Source organism: Hemiscyllium ocellatum, chromosome 31 (genome assembly GCF_020745735.1).
Source record: "Hemiscyllium ocellatum isolate sHemOce1 chromosome 31, sHemOce1.pat.X.cur, whole genome shotgun sequence".
Lineage (NCBI taxonomy): Eukaryota > Metazoa > Chordata > Chondrichthyes > Orectolobiformes > Hemiscylliidae > Hemiscyllium > Hemiscyllium ocellatum.
Window position 1 is genome coordinate 43058668 of NC_083431.1, and position 20578 is coordinate 43079245.

General features: G+C 40.5%; 1 protein-coding gene across 3 annotated transcripts in view; it reads left to right on the forward strand.

Moving 5' to 3' along the window:
- pom121 (POM121 transmembrane nucleoporin) overlaps positions 1-20578 on the forward strand; it is a 58704-nt gene that overhangs the window by 16259 nt on the left and 21867 nt on the right. For all 3 annotated transcript variants that reach the window (XM_060848446.1, XM_060848445.1, XM_060848447.1), the window contains exons 5-11: positions 2987-3158; positions 3520-3617; positions 4775-4854; positions 5355-5479; positions 10036-10138; positions 12623-12814; positions 13875-15692. In XM_060848446.1, coding sequence (XP_060704429.1) covers positions 2987-3158; positions 3520-3617; positions 4775-4854; positions 5355-5479; positions 10036-10138; positions 12623-12814; positions 13875-15692 — 2588 coding nt within the window. The remainder of the gene's footprint in view (positions 1-2986; positions 3159-3519; positions 3618-4774; positions 4855-5354; positions 5480-10035; positions 10139-12622; positions 12815-13874; positions 15693-20578) is intronic.

A 20578-nucleotide genomic window follows, 5' to 3' on the forward strand; every position in this document is an offset into this window, starting at 1 on the left:
AGTTTCGGGCCGGTGCGCTCCTCTGAGGCTGAAATATCCGAATTGGCAAAATTCAGGAACATTGGGTGACAAGATATGGAAAGGTTTTGGTCAAAAGCCAAAAGGTTTAAGAAACAGAAATCAAGCCAGGCCCTTGAGTATAAAGGAAGTAGAAAAGAACTCAAACAAGAAATTAAGGGGGTTTGAAATGGCCATGGAATGTCCTTGGCAAGTAGGATTAAGGAGAATCCCAAGGCATTTTCTATGCATATTCACGAGCTTGAAAGTCAGGGTAGGTCGACTCGATGATAAAAGAAATTTATGAACAGAACCAGAGGAAGTGGGTGAGGTCATTAATGATTCCTTCTCCTTGGTGAATACTGATGTAAAGTACATGAATGATGGAAAGATTACAGAGGGGTATGTTGATATTCTGGAGCATGTCAATTGGATCTATCATAGAGTACTGATGGAGGCATGGAAGGAGAGTGCTAGGGCCTTGATACAGATACAGTGAGGTCCCAGAAGATTGAGAAATAGCCAATTTTATTTCTTTGTTTAAGAAGGGAAACAAGAACAATTCAGAAAACTATAGGCAGGTGAACGTTACATCAGTGGTAGGGAAATTATTGGAGAAGATTCATCGGGACAATATTTATTTGCATTTGAAGAAGAATGACCCTATTAGGGATAGTAAACATGGCTTTATGCAGGTCTTGTCTCTCAAACTTGATTGAGCGTTTTGAGGATGTAACAAAGATGTTTGAGGGTAGACCAGTAGATGTTGCCTGCATGGACTTTGTTAAAGCATTTGATAATCTAGGTTGGTCCAGAAGATTAAATCAGGTGGGATCCATGGTGAGCTGGCAAATTGCATACAAAGTGGGCTTGGTCATCGAAGATTGAGGAAATTGTGGAGGAGTACTTTTCTCACTGGAGTTCTGTGAGTGGTGGTGTTCTACAAGGATCAGTGCAGGGACCTCTGGTGTTTGTAGTTTAAGTAAATGAGTTGGTTGAAACTAATTAGTAGGTCTGCAGATGACTCAAAAAATGATGTTGTCGATAGTAAGGAAGATTTTCAAAGAATAGAGCAGGATATAGACAGATTGGAAAGTTGGGCAGAGAAATAACAGTTTTATCTAGACGAGTGTCTAGGCGGCACGGTGGCACAGTGGTTAGCACTGGGTTCAATTCCCGCCTCAGGCGACTGACTGTGTGGAGTTTGCACGTTCTCCCCGTGTCTGCGTGGGTTTCCTCCGGGTGCTCCGGTTTCCTCCCACAGTCCAAAGATGTGCGGGTCAGGTGAATTGGCCATGCTAAATTGCCCGTAGTGTTAGGTAAGGGGTATATGTAGGGGTATGGGTGGGTTGCGCTTCGGCGGGTCGGTGTGGACTTGTTGGGCTGAAGGGCCTGTTTCCACACTGTAAGTAATCTAATCTTAATGAGTGTGTGATGATGCATATTTGGAAGTCGAATGCAACAGGAAGAAAGTGAGGATAAAACAGTAAAGAAGGCTTATGGCATTCTTGCCTTCATTGGTCGAGGAATTGAGTAAAAAAATCAGCAACTCATGTTGCAGCTATGGAATACTTGAGTTTGACCACGTTTGGAGTGTTGTATATAGTTCTAGTCACCACCTACAGGGTGGATGTGGAGACATTGGAAAGGATGCAAAAGAGGAACACCAGGATTGTTGCCTGAATTGGAGTGCAACAGAGGTTGAGGGGTGACCTGAAAGCAGTATATAAAATTGAAAGGTGTGGACAGGGTGGATAGTTGGAGTCTTTTTCCCAGGCTGGAAATGTGAAATACTAGAGAGGCATCGGTTGAAAGTAAGAGGGGGAAAGTTTAAAGGAGATGTGTGAGGCGAACATTTTACACCGAGATTGGTAAGTTCCTGGAACACACTGCCAGTGGAGGTGGTAGAAGCAGAGACAATAACCATGTTTAAGAGGCATCAGTCAGACACACAAATAGAATAGAGGAATACGAACAGATGAAATTGGTTTACGATGGCATCTTGATGGACCAACGGGTTTGTTCCTGTGCTGTACTGTACGATACTATAATAATACTGAACTGCTTTAGCAGCAAGCTTGGTCATTATCTAATATCGTTGTTGAACTAGCATATACAGTTGTGATACGACTTATAATCTCAATGTAACTACTAAATCTGCCTGGAATTGACTTTGACATATTTTCCAGTCAATATTCACATTCACTCAGTCTCAAGACCAGTAAGAAAATTGATGGGTTACTTTCGAAAATCTTTTCATCATTCACTTAAAGTTATTTGCAGAAATAACTTTTTCTATCTTGTACTGACATCTTCCCAGACACATTTAATTTGTTATCTAAATAAAACCGATTCTAAGTGATAATTAAATATTCAGTCACATTTTTGGAAAAAATGAAGTACTGCATATAGCTGAAAAGTTTTGGCTTTCCGTCTTTGAATTGAATACTCTGCAGACATTAAATCTAATAGAATTGTCTATAAATTATCTGTGTACTGAGGGTCAAGATTTCTAAATCCAAATCCTGCAATTTAATAGCAGTTGTGGAACAATAATTTGCCTCTGTGGCCCTCATTTGTCAGTGACCTTGATGGGAAATGTCTGCAAGACTTATTCTTTCCATTAGTGGTCACTAGATAGTGATTGAGATTAACTCAGATAGTTGGATTCCTGTTATCATGTAGTTTGTACATGTTACATTGAGGAATTCCTCTTGGTGATCTATCTGAAACGTATGGTTGTCTTTGGACTTAGACTTGAGCAAGAGGCAGTTTGTTCAGGAGAGGCTGAATGAAATATTACAACAAGAACAAAATGTCTGTAGAAGAGAGAAAATCTATACTTTATGTTCAGGATATTTCAAATAAATGTTATGGATTAATTACAAAAATAGCAACGTCAACAGAAGAGAGTCATGCGTCATTAGCTACAACCCATGTTATTTTGTTCAGTTATCCCTGGTGATTGAGCTGTTGTCATGTTTTCTAGACCTGGAACCCTGAAGAGGAGCACTAATTCCCAGTGTTCGGATGACCCCATCTCCAAAAGATCGCGAACATCCTCCATTAGCTCACTGAGCAGCACATGTGTGGGTGGGAAGCATTCTTCCCCTCGCAATCCCATTTTCAGTTCTTACAGTTCCACTCGAGGCCATGTTCAGGTTAGTGTATAGTGGAGCTTGTAATAGTGAAACTTACTTTACTGTTTGTTCAAGGTATGATGTCACATTGGGAATTTTCTGCGTTTTTGCATATTGTACTTGGAAAAAAAGCTTTTGAAACTCAATAGATTGTGGTGCAAGCCTCAATATGGATTGTAAGTCACCATGTGTAGTTTTGCAGAAGAGCTACATTGATGCAGATTGTGTTTTGGTTTAGTGATTAAACTGGGTTGGTACATGATGTTCAACTACATTATTTGTATAACAGTATTCTCCTTATTTTTCAACTATCATTACCATTAGTAGATTAACTGATCAGCCATCTGCTGATGTGAAATTTTATGTTGATGTTAATCTGCAGGGTGCTAAGAATTACGTCTGTGTACGGAATGCATCTCCACTCTCCAGCCCTGCATCTTCACGTTCTCAAACTCCTGAGAGACCAGGGAAAAAAAAGAGGTAACCAACTGCAGCTCTGTAAATGTAACCACTGGTTTAAATGTTCATTGAAATATCCATGTGTGCCTGATGAAATGTCTCGCCAGTGATGTTTTTCTGCCGATGACCAGTGATACAATTCAAGTTGCAAATGCTCTGTTGTGTTCTGGTAACACCAGGATTGCATGTGTTACCTGTTCTTCATTCCCTTGAGAATATGATGGTGGCTCTTAAGTCATTTTTTTTTGTAACTTGTTGCTAGGCTATTTGAGTGTTAATTAAACCGAGTGGCACTTGTGTTGCTGTGGGCCAGGTAGGGTAAGGAGTCACTGGTTCACTTCAGTGAAAGTTATTAAAAAAACAATGTGAGCTCTAATTTTATGTTGTATTGCACAGCTAATATGTTTACTTGATGTATCCTTAAACTTCCTTTGCATAGCTCTACACAGGCTTTAATTTAAAGTGGCCAACATGTGTATGGCTTACATAGGAACATTTGGAGTACTGTCTGATGGTGCAGCTTAGAGGACCTTTATTCACAAACCAGTTAGGTTTATACATGTTTCATGGGTCTGTTTCCTGATGCCAATCCATGGGTAAGCAAAACTGTTTGTTTTACATTATGTAAGAGTGGAGTTTGAGCATCGCTTTTGTTTCTGGGTCCAGTGTTACCACAGCAATATGATAACCTTTTTGAGCCCAGTTTGGCCCTCTGCACCAGTGAATCACGAGTTTTTGTATTTCTAGCATTTACCTGTTAGATTAGATTGGCAGAATTTTACAGATGGTGTTCCGCTTCTCTTTCAGTCTGTGAAAGTACTTGTTAATTCATCCCAACTACTATGTATTTCACCCAAATGTACCAGCAGTAACAGGACATTTGGTCGCAGCTAGGTGTCAGGATGTGTTGCAAACGATGTCTGTTCTGGCAGAGGAATTCCATAGGATTTTCACAGTCAACCAGGTAGAAAGCATTCATACGGATCAGAAAGGTTTTTGGCTTGTGCAGCCTGCGGCAAAGAAAGGTAAAAAGTAATTATTTTGGCGCCGTGTTAGAAGGCAGCTCCCACCTAATGAATTGCAACTTGCTGGAACTTGTGACATTGCAAAGCACAGCTTTGCATCCTGGTTTCTTGAATTTAGAAAACATTTTGAATTATTTTGATGTTTATTCACAGAGAAGAAGTAGTACAAAGGTCAGATACTTCTACTCCTGTTAAGATGGACAGGACAGAAAAAGACCAAACTCTGGAAGAAGGTAAGAAGGAAGTGAATTGATATTATTAATTAATCTGGGATAGCCACGTAAGTATAAAGTTGCATATAAAAATCTCAAGCCACAATTCCTGGCACTTGTTTTACTTAGCAAGCACATGCATTGCAACATTCACAGTTCCCCAACTAACATTGTGGAAAGAGAATTACCTATTTATGTACTTACTTTGAAAACAAAAAATAATAACATTAAATTAAGGTGCATCATCCAGTACAGAACAAAATGTGAAAAACTCTTAGCTGTAGTGCAGATTTGTATGTAATTGTCATTAGTGTTATTACTAACTTTCACTCATGTTTTTGGAACATTTCTATTTTGACCTGTTGCAGTAAATATGTTCACATGCAGAACTGAACAACTAAAACCAAATTTGGCTGTGCTCATGAGTTTCAGTTGCTGAATTTAGGTGATTTAATTCTTTAGTGTTAGTAAAGAGATATTTTTCTTTATTTAAGAAATAATGAGTTATTTTTTTATTCTAGAGTCTGTGTGTCTGTTGTCAAAATCATCACCGTCAACAGTAGACTGTTCTCCCTCAGAGGGAGATGGGAAACGGAAACGCAAGATTCCTCTCCTATCAAAGCGTAAAGGAGATCAACTAACTCTGGTGACTATCATGCTGTTTTTTTGACCCTTGATTTTCTGACTATTTTATTGCTTTTTGTTGCCAAAATATATCAGTTGTAACCCATCATCTTTTAGAACCAATAAAGATTGAGAGGATATGCTGTTATGATTTGACTTTATTGCCCCAAGATTAAGAGGTATCATTGCATTAGTACTTTATATTCTCTGTTGCCCGCTACTGGAAGGTTCGGGTACACTGACATTGAATGAGGTAGGGTTTTGGTTGACCACAGTGCAAACTTGATGAATAATTTATGCAATTCAGTGTGTTGACTTGTATATGAAATCACGGGAAAATGCTTTTGAAATTTCCAATTCATTTTTAGAAACAAGCAGAGTACAAGGAAAATAATGAAGCAGATGCTTTGCAATGGAGTATATATGAAATTGCCCCTTCACTGTCTAAATTCTAGGGAACGCAACTGTAGTTTGTGTGGATATTATCTAAGCAACCTATTGAGATACATTATTACGCACCTCTGGAGCAGGTGGATTTGAACCCATGCCTCCTGGCTCAGAGGAGAACACAAGCACTGCACCACAAGTGCCCTTAATCCTAGTTCTCAACTTAATTTAAATCTGTGCAGTCGGCCATCCAAGGATGTCTCTAATTGCGCTCTACTCCAGATGTTGTAGAACTGAGGCCTTGTATAGTTGCAACACCAGTTCTAGTCACTTTTGTTTTAGTCCTTTAGATATTAAGGCCAGTGTGCCATTATTCTGGATTTGTTTTTAATATTTTAATAACTTGTGTACCTGGACGCTAGTCTTTTTGGACTTCCACCCTTTCTAGATTTGTAATGTTTAGGAAGTACCATGCTCTGCCCTTGACAGTTCCAAAATGGATTCTATCTGATTTGCCTAAACTGAAATCATTTGCCACTCTTGTGCCCATTTACTCTACTAACAGCTGTCTAATTGTATGCTTCGATATTGATTGGAAAGCTGAATTAAGATTGAGAGGAATTTCTGAAATGGGTTCAGGAAGCTTTTCTTATCAAAATGTTCTCCGCCTAACTGGATCTGGTGATGCGATATGATTGACAGAGTGGAAGAATGCTTGGATATGAATGATCATCACATTTTATGGTTTAGATTAATGGCGAAGAGCAAGGAACAATTTGAAGCTACTTGGAAGAGAGAGTTAACTACAGTAGGATGAAAGGGAAGTTAATCGAGACCAAAAACTGACAGGATAGTGATAATGAAACAATGGGTGATTGTTAAGGAAGAGCTGTTTTAGGTGCAGGCAAGTTACATGTGGAACAAGGGCAAAAGGATGAGGAGGAAAATTGAGGAAACCGAAAGGACAAAATCATTGGGCACATAATGCAGAGCAGAAAGATTCTTCAAAAATCAGACCAAATTCAATTATTTGAGTGGGGAGTTTAATAGGAAAATAAGACTTGGATAGAAGATGAGAACAGGAAAGTTGTTAATGTCGACAATTTTCTTACGATATGTAAATATTCAGCAGTAACATGGAGCCTGTTGGGTTGTGATTTTTAGAGTGGGGCAAGGTTGGAATATTTTGATGAATACTTTGTGTTAACATTTACTGCATGGTAAAATATTGGTGGAAACAGATGATACATATAATAAATGTGTGGAAATTGGTGAAAAAGATAGAGGCATTGAGATGTACAGTATGGAAACACACCCTTTGGCCCAATGCATCCACACTGACCAGATATCCTAACCTAACCTAGTCCCATTTGCCAGCACTTTTTTTTAGATTAGATTACTTAGTGTGGAAACAGGCCCTTCGGCTCAACAAGTCCACACCGACCCGCCGAAGCGCAACCCACCATACCCCTACATTTACCCCTTACCTAACACTACGGGCAATTTAGCATGGCCAATTCACCTGACCTGCACATCTTTGGACTGTGGGAGGAAACCGGAGCACCCGGAGGAAACCCACGCAGACACGGGGAGAACGTGCAAACTCCACACAGTCAGTCGCCTGAGTCGGGAATTGAACCCGGGTCTCAGGCGCTGTGAGGCAGCAGTGCTAACCACTGTGCCACCGTGCCGCCCACTTAAATCCCTCTAAGCCCTTCTTATTCATAGACCCATCCAGATGCCTTTTAAATGCTGTACTTGTACTAGCCTCCACCACTTCCTCTGGCAGCTCATTCTACACACTCACCATCGTCTGCATGAAAAATTTGCCCCTTAGGTGCCTTTTAGCTTTTATCCCCCTCCCCCTAAACCTATGCCCTCTAGTTCTGGACTCTCCCAACCTAGGGAAAAGACCTTGTCTATTTACCCTATCCATGACCCTCATGGTTTTATAAACCTCTATAACGTCACCCTTCTACCTCCAACACTCCAGGGAAAACAGCCCCAGCCTATTCAGCCTTTTCCTGTAGCTCAAATCCTCCAACGTTGGCAACATCCTTGCAAATCCTTTCTGAACCCTTTCAAGATGCATTGGAAGTGCAACTTGTGCTTGGAGTGCTAAGTTATCCAGTCCAATGGCTGGCAACCCAGCTTACTCAGGAAAGTGGGAATGGAGACGCCACAAGAATTTTGGATAATTTTCCAATCCCTGATAGATGTGGATGAAGTCCCAGGGGACTGAAGAGTGGCAAATGTTTAAATTTTTAATGAATGGATGAAAAGTAGTGACTACAGGCGGTCATTTTTATATCAGTGATTAATAAGCTTGGAGAAACAATCAACAGACACTTGGTGAGGTTGGAGTTAATTTGAATACGGCAGATCATGCTTGACTGATCTAATAGCAATTTCCTTTCCTGAAACAGAGAGTCATAAAGGGAAGGTAATAGGTGTTGTCTTATGATTTCTTGACAACATGCGACAATGGATAGTTAACAAAATTGTGCCTGAAGGAAAAGAAGGATCAAGATGAGTCTGGATTAAAAGAAATGATAGAAAACAGAATGTCCTGGTAAACGGTTGATTTTGTAATGGAGGATGATACTGAACTTAGATGTGTGTCAGGCAATGACGTTGATATCAAACAATTGCAATAAGACATAGCTGGGTAAGATGAATGAGTGGTTAAGAGTTACAGATGGAAGTATTTCAGAGAAGTTTGGCGTAATGCATTATAGGAGGAGGATTAGGAAGTGATAATGCAGTCTTAATGGCACTTTGCCGGAACAGAGACATTTTAGGCTCCATGTATATCAATCTTTGGTGGCAGGACTTTTAACAGACTAGTTTGCAAAGCATGTGGGATCAATATGGCTACTGAGTAAGTAATAAAAACAGAGACCTTTATAAAGGTTCTGCCATAATTAAGTATTGGGTTTTGTTATCGTCCCCACACTTTCTGAAGTATTTGTAAATACTTGAGAGTGCTGAGGCAATTTTACAAATATTAGTTTGAAATGAGGAGATTCGGGCTGGAGAAACTGGTCATCTTCTCTTTGGACAAAGTGGAGTGTGAGGAAATTCAATAGGGTGTATAAAATGACAGTTTTAAATGTTGACTTAAAAGCCATAGTCATAAATCATAAACTTTTTGTTTAGCTGATAATGCAATGATTAGAAGCTGCTGATTAAAGGGTCGGAACAAAAGATTTTGATGGGAGCAAGTCGTAATAACCTGGAACTTGCTGCCAGAAAAGGATGGGGGACATGATCAGTGGATTTTAAAAAGAAAATGGGAGAGGAACTTGAGACAAGTAGGTGTGCCAATCTATGGAGATAGGAATGGGGATTGGCTGAGGTGCTCTGGAGACGGCCACCACAGAGTGCCTTTTTTGGTCATGATGACTCCATAATCCACTATTTCCTGAATAGGAGTTCATTGGATTTACTTTAAGCTTTTGCTAATTTGTTTGCTCCCTTGGAGTTTCCCTCTGAAACTCTGATTGCTGTTATGTGTTGGCACAACTAAGTATCCTCTGCAAGGTACTGAGTGCTCCTTAACAGGAGAATATGCATTCACATAGGAATGTTCATGACCTTATCTTACGGGTTCACAAGTCCTGAATTTAGCTGCAAGGTTGTATGTGGACTAATGTGGTGACAAATGTCATGATGACCTGGAGATAATGACCAGCTCTTTGTAGTGTTGGTTGAGGTGTAAATGTTGTCTGGGAGAACATGCTCCTTTTAAATTGTGCCACTGGACCTTTTCTTCCCCCACATTAAGCTGAGGAGGCAATACAAGCTTTATTTAATGTCTGATCTGCAAAAGGCACTTCTAGCAACACAGCACTCCCTTTGGTCCTGATTAACTTATCTCTCATCCAACTGAAGTTAACTCTGTCTTCCAATTTGTTACAAATTGTTCCTTGCTCTTCTCCATTAGCCGTTGATATTACATACCATTTAGTCTAAATTACTTGCTTTGGTCTTCTAAATGAGATTTAAGTCGTGTTCTTCTAACTCTGAAGTGTTCATGCAGTTGCTAAGCAAAACCAGTCTTGCCTGTGAAAAATAATATTGGGTGCACAACGCTACAAATACCTTTAGCAGTGTAATTTATTTCAAATTGATGCAAATGTGGATTAATAATAGATTATGGTGCTAATTCGTTCTGCCTCTTCCCTTCAGCATCCTCCACTAGAGCTTGGCTATACCATCACAGCCGATGATGTGGATTCTGAAAAGAAGGCAGGTCTTGACAGAATTAAGAAAGCATTGCAGGAAAAGGAAGGTAATAAAATTGGACTGAAAATTCTCCTGGTCATATGTGTTCAGTGACAAAGGTCAGAGACTTGTCAATCTTGGTTACATTTAATGGCTGTGTCCTAACCATTGTTTACAACCTGACTTATACTCTCTCGCAAAGCATATCCATTGCAATAAAGTTGTGCAGATATTTAAACCACTGAAGTTAACTTTATGTCATGAGGGTGGAATAGTTATGAGAGTTCTTGTTGCACTCTAACTTAATCAGCTGGGCATTTTCCAGTGAGCACAAAGACGTGCCTCTGAAGCAGGTGGGACTTGAGTGCAGGCCTCCTGGCCTTGAGGTAGAGACATTACCATTGTGCCACAAGAGCCTGTTGTGAGCATAGAGATATTTTTCAGGTTTCTTTATGAATTAATCAGTTCAGAGATGTTATTACACACCTCTAGAGCAAGCCTTCTGGCTCAGAGGTTGAGATACACCCCTGTGCCACAAAAGCCTCATTGTGAGAGATAGACAGTGAACAGATTCATACAGCACGAAAGAGACTCTTCGGGCCAGCCAGTCCATGCCGACCATAATCTCAAACCAATCTTGTCCTATCTGTCTGTGCTTGGTCCATATCCCTGCAAACCTTTCTTATTCATGTACTTGTCCAAATGTCTTTTAAACATTGTAACTGAACCTGCATTCTCCACTTCCTCTGGAAGGTCATTCCACACACGAACCACGATCTATACAAAAACGTTGCCCTGATTGTCCTTTTTAAATCTTTCTCCTCTCACCTTAAAAGTATGCCCACAGTCTTGAAATCACTTACCAGAGAGAAAAGACCCCTGCCATTCACCTTATCTTTACCCCTCATAATTTTATAAACCTCTGTGACGTCACCCTTCAAACTCCTTTGCTCCAGTGAGAAAAGTCACAGCCAACCCAGCAGTTCCCCTTCACTCAAACCTTCCATTCCCAGCAATACTCTGGTAAAACTTTTCTGACCCCTCTCCGGCTTGATAATCTTCCTATAACAGGGCAACCAGAATTGGACACTACTTCAGAAGAGATCTCACCAATTCCCTGTACAATCTCAACATGACATCCCAAATCCTATGCTCAAATGGTCTGAGCAATGAAGGCAAGCATACTAAATGCCGCCTTAATCACCCTGTTTACAAGTGATGCAAATTGCAAAGAATTATGTACGTGAACCCTTAGGGCTTTATGTTCCAGAACACTACCCAATTCTATTCACCTGTGGATAATAAAATTGATCCTTGTCCTGTACTCATCTCGTGCACATATAATGGGCCTTGTGACTGTGTGCTAATGTCCCAGCTTCTGGGCCAGAAAATCAGGGTTCAAGTTGCATCTGCCCTTGGAAGTATGGCATTGCACATCTGAGCAAGTTTAGACAAAGTAACCTGGTGACCATACATTTCCAACTGATATTACTGGGAAGACCCGGAATTTTGGTTGTCTCATTTTGTTCTGTGGCAGGACCACAGAAGTGTTGCTAGTTACAGTTTCCTCGTGTCAGCTCTGTGGAAGACCTGCTAACATTTAAAACAGGTCACAGCTGGAACTTGGGAAATGTTAATTTGTAGTTTTCTAATCAGATGTGCACTTATTTGTGATTGCGTTGGGAGAACTTACATTATTCTTCATAACGACTGAATTATAATTTTAATGCCAAGTTTGCAGTGATGTTGTGTAACATCTTGTGTCCAGTGACTGCTCCAAATGTCCCTTTGTCATGAATGAAGCATCTCGTTAACTGAACGGACCTGTAGCAACTACAGCTTTGTTTCACATAGACTATAAGTCCATGGTTAAACTTCCATTTCTTGCTGATCGGTTTGTAATGGTTACATTTTATAATTTTGTGAAGGTCTGCTTTTGAGACTCTCTCCTTGATGGAGAATTTCAAAATCATGATCGAGATCAATAGGTATTGGCATTTTGGCATGTCTGACCCTGAAAAAAGTCTCTTGTGGTTCAGTTTTCTGCTTTCATTTTATATATTATCACCTTGATTTAAATGCTAATTCTAGCCTCTGGGCTTCATGGCATGCACCTAATGGCCTCTAAATGTAAAAAAAAATTGAGCCATTCTCATATAAATGCATTTTTCATAAGGTGAGAATTTTTCCCCAGAAATCATGGAAAAATGAAAAGGCCACAGGGTGAAGTGCTTAACTCCCATCATTCCATTTAGAGTTTTTTGTAGCGATAATGTGGTTGTGATTTAAACATTTTTGATATGGTGATGCAAGCAGCTTCCTTTTAATTGTCTATGACAGTACAATGTCCTTTATTTAAATCTTTGGAGGGATATGGGCTGGGTGCTGGTAAGTGGGACAAGATTGGGTTGGGATATCCGGTCGGCATGGACGGATTGAACCGAAGGGTCTGTTTCCCTACTGTACATCTCTATGACTCTGTGTATTCAAGTTTGTTAACCCTTTTTTAATATTTATCAATGAGAATTAAATTGTTTCTTGCTGTTAACAGAGCCTGCAAAGTCACCAACCCCAGTGACGACTACAACAGTACCCTCGCTGTCAGTGACATTTACTGCCTCAACAGGAGAAATTTCTGCTGAACCAACAGCCAGCTCCACACCCATTTCTGCTGTTGTCTCCAGTCCTCTGCTGGTCAGTTTGAAGAAGATGCAGAACTGCTCAAATGCAGTTAGTAATTCAGGTGTGTAATTATGGGTCAACAGTTTGTCATTAGTTTCGATGCAATTGATTTCAAAGATCAAAATAAGTTCCTTTTTGCAAATGTTAGCTAACTGAATTCAGCAATATTGAGCCAATTAAGCATTTTATGGCTGCACCCAGAAAGTTTCTGCCAGGCAAATTGTTCAGCAAAGCTCGTTGATGTGCAGGTAACAATTTAGTCCTATTTTCTGTTTGCTCTATTCCAATTTAAAATGAGTTTGGACAGTGTTATTTGAGTTCCTCATCAACAGTGGCTAAAACACAGAACTTTTCTTAATTTCTTTCAGAATATAAATCTCAAACAGAAGAACCACAGGTTGTTGTGGGAAATAGAGCAAAATATCAAGTTGTATTTGAGAGTGTTCATTTGAGTTTGAGACAGGGTAAATTTTGATGTTTATTATTTGGTGTTCAGCTGTGTTATCCAGAACTGACCCAAAACTACTTGATGCTGACAGTGTGTGCTGGTTATGGTTACTTTCAGAATTGAAACAGATGATGAAACGAACACTTTTTCTTCAGGAGAACTAAAATCCTTTTATTGCATTTACCTTTGCGAAGTAACCTTGACAGTGTGGATATGAAGTTGGGTATGGGGAACTGTAAATGGTAAATGTTGGTTTTCATGATTGGAGACAGGTGTGCCAGGTCGCAATCCTGAACTTCTTCCCGAATGGTGTTGTGTGTTTACTTATAACACATGAAGTACTTGGTTAAGGAGCAGCTCACTACCACCTCAGGGGTAACCATCAATTCTGCATCTGCAGATTATTACAGACTTAGGACGTGCAATTGCCTCTCGTTGGCCATATACGTATTTGAGATAAAGCATAATCAGAGGATTCATGCTTTTCTTAAAAACAAAAATTGTTTTAAGTTTTCTGTGAAAACAAAATTGATTCATACTTTTAATGAATGGACTTGCATACCTCTTTCAGGGAAAGGTTATGTATTGTTGATACAGTTGCAATGCACTATTTTTGATTGTTAAATCCTTCATTACAGAGGTGACTTTTAATGTTAATCTTTTCCTTTCCCAGATTCTGTAGATGGAGTAACTTCAAGCAACGTTATTAAAGTCTTAGAGTCTTCCACTATCGCATTCAAGAATGATGTATTGCCTCCTCCTACAACTCTTACTACTAGTATGGCGATGACAACTGACATTGCAGGGTTTAAGCCAATTGATGTTTTGAACTTTTCATGTTCCTCCATCACCCAGCCACTTATAACTCCAATCAATAAACCTGCTACCAAAGCCATCACTACCACCACCAACTCATGCCAGGTTTCTGCTCTCGTAAGTCCACAAGAAAATAAAGTTAGCAAAGAGCCTGAAATGAGTGGCATTGCATGTACAGGGAGTTCTGCAACTCCAAGCACAAGTTTTAGCCTGCCTAGCACAGTGACTGTAAAGCCAGCAATCACTAGTGTCACAGCTTCTTCATCTGCCAGTACAGCTGGGTTTAAGCCAGTCTTTGGTCTGCCAGTGACACAGCAGACCAATATCGTCTCAACAGCGTCGAGCTTGACAATGCCAATTACTACACCTGTGACTTTGGCATCAATAACATCAAGCTGTGCTACCTCAACTATTTCATTCAAACCAGTGTTTGGGAACTCTTCGACACCTGCAACTTCAACTACCACATCTACACCATTCACATTTGGTCAGTCAACTCAAGCTGCTATTAATAACGAAACTGCTGTTACCACAACTTGTCCAAAATCTATTTCAACTCTATTCCCATTTACAGCCTCCAATTCACTAGCAGGTTCAAATGTTGATTCGGAAACAAAGGGTTCAAAAGCCACATTTAGTTTTGGTTTAAGTGTTCCTGTTACTTCAAAACCCAATACTACAACTACTGCAGTTAACGTATCATCACCGCAACTGTTTCAGTTTGGTTCAAACCCTTCAACCACCACAGCAGCACCGAGCGATGTATTCCAATTTGGGAAGGGCTCTGTAGATACGTCTGCAACATCAGCCAGCCCACTAGCTTCTGTCTTTGGACAAACAACAGTGGTCACAAGCCAGGTGTCAACAAGTATTGCACCCACTTCAAATTTATTTGGGGGTTTTGGCCCTTCAGTGTCAACACCTGCTACCACTGCAAGTGGGCAGCTTGCTCTTGCGTTTGGAAACTCAACAAAAACCTCCCTATTTGGTAATACCACAAGTGCACCACCTTTCGGTGGTCCGACAGCCCAACTTAACTTTGGAGGCACAGGCAGTCAGTCAACGTTTGGAACAAATGCTGCAGCAACTCAGAAAGTCCCAAGTAAAACTCCTGCCTTTGGCAATGCTGTTACTCCCTTCAGCTTTGGAGCTTCTGCAGTCAAGTCAGCCTTTCCAAGTACCACTTCGCAGTCTACATTTGGAACTCCCAGCCAGTCAGTGTTCGGGAGTGCTACAGCCCAGACTGGATTTGGGTCAGTTTCTACACAACCATTTGGCAGCACCTCCGCAGCTTTCTCATTTGGTACAACCACCACTTCCACTGCTGCTCCAATGTTCAATGCTACGAAGAGTTTGAGTGGTGCTACAACTGGGTCGATCTTTGGCTCTTCACAGATGGTTGGCTTTGGTTCATCGAACCAGACAGCTGTAACAACTAGCGGTTTCACTCTTGCTGCGTCAAATCCAAATATAGCTGCAGCTGGCTTCTTTGGTACAGGTCAGAGTGGATTTTGTTCTTCAAACCCTTCCGTCCCATTTGCCACTTCCACTTCGACAGTATCATCTCAAAATATGTTTGGTTCAACATTGACTAACCAGGCCCAGCAGAACCAGAGCACTCCACAGTTCAACTTTGGAGCGACAAACACAGTTGAGAACAAACCTGTATTTGGAGGTGAGTGAAACCATTGACAGTTTAAACGTTGGTGGGATTTGTTCCTAGTGTACATTAGTCCTCCTTATCAGAACTCAGTTACTTGAATTCTAGTATTACTTGTACAGATGGCAACTGTGTCCTTCAAGATGTGTTTGTCCCTCTTATGTTTCCTCCACGATCTCCAACTTAGCTTCTTTGAGTACCTTTTGGTGTTGGGTGTTCCTCTCTGTGAGGGATACCAATGGAAGTATATCCTGTCTTTGGGCAACATTGATATAAAGGACTCTGGTGGTCATTGTGATGCAGAATAAGGTTAGCCACTGGTCAATCACTTTCAGGCCAGCAGTCCTAGTTTGAGTTCTTCATTCTTTACATTCTGTTTTGATGTCTGGTGTGTTCACAGCAGAAACTAGATGGAGTAGATTTTATGGCAAACTATTTTTGCTCGTTTCCTTCCACTTGCTCTTGCAAAGCTGGCACATGATTCCTCAGCAATTGTTATGTTCTTGAAATTAGATTAGATTATTTAGAGTGTGGAAACAGGCCCTTCAGCCCAACAAGTCCACACCGACCCACCAAAGCGAAACCCACCCATACCCCTACATTTACCCCTTACCGAACACTGCGGGCAATTTAGCATGGCCAATTCACCTGACCTGCACATCTTTGGACTGTGGGAGGAAACCGGAGCACCCGGAGGAAACCCACGCAGACACGGGGAGAACGTGCAAACTCCACACACTCGCCTGAGTCGGGAATGTGAGGCAGCAGTGCTAACCACTGTGCCACCGTGCTGCCCAAATATTCTTGTGTGTGTCATGACAAAATAATTATTTTTGAAATTTGGTCATTATTGCTACATTAGCAAATGTGACAGCCAAATTGCATACATGAAGATTACACAAGCAGCGGAGATTACTTTGATTTGGTTTTTATTTGGTAATGGTCTTGAAAGGGATGTTGGCCAGGATGTCAGGAGAATTCCATGTTCCTCTTTGAAAATTGTCATAGGATCTCTTGTGTTCAATTGAATTAGTGGATTGAACCTCAGTTTGTGTTGTTAGCATTCTGTTTGATCTCGATTTTAATTACAGATACAGATGAAGTGGGATGAAGAATACAGCTTCTGAGTTGAACTTAAATTTAATTCTAAATCCAGGCTCATTCTTCCTTGTTTACCACCACAATGACTGAACTTGCATTGAAGTCACTGCCCATAACAAGTCCTATTTGCCTTCTGTGATCCAAGTCTGGCAATTTCCTGATCTTTTTGGCAATGAATTTGCTAATCGAGATTGGTTGGCTAGTGTTCAATATTGTTTAATACATGGATAAAGATAATTTCATTTATGCAGTTAGTTTGTGTATTCCATTAGGACTTGTGTGTTTCGAAGGAACATTTCTGGAAAAAGCACAGCAGGCTAAGCAGCATCAGGGGAGAAGAGGAGCCGACGTTTCAGGACCGAGGACCTGATGAGAGGTTCTGACCTAAAAGGTTGATTGACCTTCCCCACAGATGGTGCTTGACCTGCTGTGCTTTATCCAGCTCCACTCTTAACTCACTATGACTCTTCAGCATCTGCAGTCCTCACTATTGCCAAGAAACATTTCTGGACCTACTAGAGTTTAGGTTCTCAGAAATCTGGTGTTGTATTGAATTGAGAGGTCTTCTGAGAAGATGCTCTATGTTTTGGGCAATTCTGTTGGTGTCTAAAGCCAGTAACTTTGAACATGTAATGCAGGGACTCACACTGAAACTTCAGCTTAAGGGTAAACAGTTGGAGCTTACCATTATTGAATCATTCCACTGTGTAAGTAGAACTTTTAAATACATTAAGTGCAGCTGGCCCTTCTGTGCTTTAAATCGAAGTTATTTTAGTGTAGGTTGTTTTTGGCCTACAGATTTTCTATTTGGTTATTGCTGAAGTCGCTTGTCCATGTGGTACTTTTTAATTCTCAGTAGAGTGGCAAGTTTAAGATGTTAGTATTTCATTAAAAATGTTTTTTTTGCTTCTCATACTCTGCTGAATTCATCAAGTACAAAGCCCAAGCTCTTGGTTGCCTAGGTATCCCCGAGCCTGGTTGTCTCAACTGAAAATGGACGTCGCTAAAGCACCCTTTTGTGCAGGAGTGTTGTGTTCAATTAAGATGTTACTACTTATGCCTCAGTTTAGATCTTGTCTCAATAGCAGTGTGTCCCAAGGTCTTGTGATCTATATGGCAGACAAGTGACAAGATTGGAGGTATACGTTTGTTATTTGTTAAATTTGAGTTCATATTTCAGGTACTTGTACTGAGTTCAATATGACCAGCACACAGTTGTCTTGAATACCAAGACTGCAGTGTGCAGGGTTTGCACTTGCAAAAAATGCTCATCTTTTTACATAATCTTAAATTAGACCATTGCACACTCTAACTAACCTGGCTATCAAACCTTGGATACTGTCGATCCTTGGTAATTGATCTGCATTTTTACTAGGAATTCACTATGAAAAGACAAGTGAGGGCTCTAAACCACTTTAATTTGTTTAGTGAACAAGACCCTTCAACCATCTTTTCCGTTTTCTTAACCTCTTGGTTTTCACTCTGTTATGGACTAGACCAAATCAAACCCCTTCAAAATGTATTAAGATGATAGTCTAGACACTTTCTTATTTTGAAGATAAGTGTAAGGCTTTGCTTTCTAAATGAAATTGATTGGTCAAACTACTCCACTTTCTGCAAACCACACTTTATTTTTGCGCTAGAATTAAAATACAGGCACAATAAAAATAAAAGAATTAGTTTAATGAATGAGTTTAAACAAAAATGAACTGCTCTAATATAATGACATCCTATAAACACACCCTTGGCGAAGTCATATTCAGTAAAATAGATTGTTTCATGCAATTCTTGCAGCAGAAAGAGCCCCCCCGCCAGCTTTTAGTTGTAACGGAGAGTGGAATAAAAACTTCCACATTCAACTTCAAGACCCCAGCAATTGCTAAAACCCACAACCACTTTAAGCTAAAAGGGCAAGGGCAGTCGATACACAACAATTGATAGTTCCTCTCCAAGGCGCACTCCATCCTGATTTGGAAGTATATAGCTATTCCTTCATCGATTCTTGGTTAAAATCCTCAAATTCCCTCCCTCATAACATTGAGTCTGCCTACAGCATGTGGACTGCAGCATTTCAAGGCAGTAGCTCCCCACTGCCAAGCCTGCATGTGAGTGAATAAAAAAAACTATACAAATATATCTTGCACTGCAGTGACACAGTAAAATAAATCGCATCTATGAGACATAAACTTGAATGTTAAGTGAAAGCTAACATAAATTTACATATCTGACCAATGTCCACACTTTTTGTTTTCAGCAAAGGACATCTCAAGAGAACTGCTATTAGACAAGATTTAGGATGCATAGGATGACAAAGGAAACTGCATGGGACGGGCGCAGTTGAAATGTGGAGCTTGTTCAAGGACCAGCTACTGCAGATCCTTGATAAGTATGTACTGGTCAGGCAGAGAATTAGTTGTCGAGTGCAGGAGCCGTGGTTTACGAAGGAAATTGAATCGCTTGTCAAGAGGAAAAAGAAGGCATATGTTAGGATGAGATGTGATGGGTCAGTTAGGGTGCTTGAGAGTTACAAGGTAGCCAGGAAAGACCTAAAGAGAGAGCTAAGAAGAGCCAGGAGGTGACGTGAGAAGTCATTGGCAGATAGGATCAAGGAAAACCCTAAGGCTTTCTATAGGAATTAAGGAATGATTAGAGTAAGACTATGGCCAATCAAGCAGAGTAGTGGAAAGTTGTGCTTGGAGTCAGAGAATAGAGGGGAATACTTTTTGTCGGTATTCACACTAGAAAAAGGCAATGTGGTTGAGGAGAATACTGACTAGGTGGGATAGAGGAGCATGAGGTGGAGGTGTTAGTAATTCTGGACATGTCTCAGGGTCTTCGACAGATTTCTGGAGTGCATTTTGTCGATAGTAGACACTGCCGGTACTGAACGTTGGTGATGGAGGGAGTGGATGTTTATGAACGTGGTGCCTATTAAGCATGTTGTTTTGTCCTGGATGGAGTCAAGCCTCTTGACTGTTGTTGGACCTGCACCCATCCAGACAAGTGGAAAGTATTCCATCACACTCCTGACTTGTTCCTTGTAGATGGTGGACAGGTTTTGGGAAGTCCGGTGCTAGGTTATTTGCTGCAGTATTCCGAATCTCTGACCTGCTGTTGTAGCCACTGTATTAAAATGATGAGTTCACTTGAGTTTCTGGTCAATGGTAATCCCGAGGATGTTGTTTGTGGGGGATTCAGTGATGGTAAAACCACAAAATGCCAAGGGGCAGTTAGGTGGTTTTTATTGGCGATGGTTATTGCCTGACATATGGAACGAATATCTTAGTTCTTCCCCTCAAGGATGCTGACTCCTATTGAAGTACTTATCTTATTGCCATTTCTTTTGTATGAGTTCCATTAGTTCTGGTTTTGGAAGAGATCTCAAATGTTTTGTAAAACTCTTGAATATTATTCAATTTAATTGTCAGCTTTTCAGTTCCCAATTGAAAAATTAAACAGCTATACTACACAGATCTCTCACCTCTTATGCAGATATTCAAGAATGGGCAGCATCACAGCTGATCCGCAGCACTGACTTGTTCAGTGTGTACATGCCATGTCCAGTGAGGCTTAGTAATGAGGACCTGCAACCCTGCATGTTTTTCTTTACTTTCTCTCCACATTTTGAGATGCTCTTGCCAGTGAGGAAGGCAAATTGGGAAAACTCCAAAATGTGTTGGAAAACTCAACAAGGACTGGTGTCCATTGCTTTTCATCATTTATATAAATGATTTGGAGGTGAACACAGGAGGTATAGTTAGTAAGTTTGCAGATGACGCCTAAATTGGAGATGTAGTGGA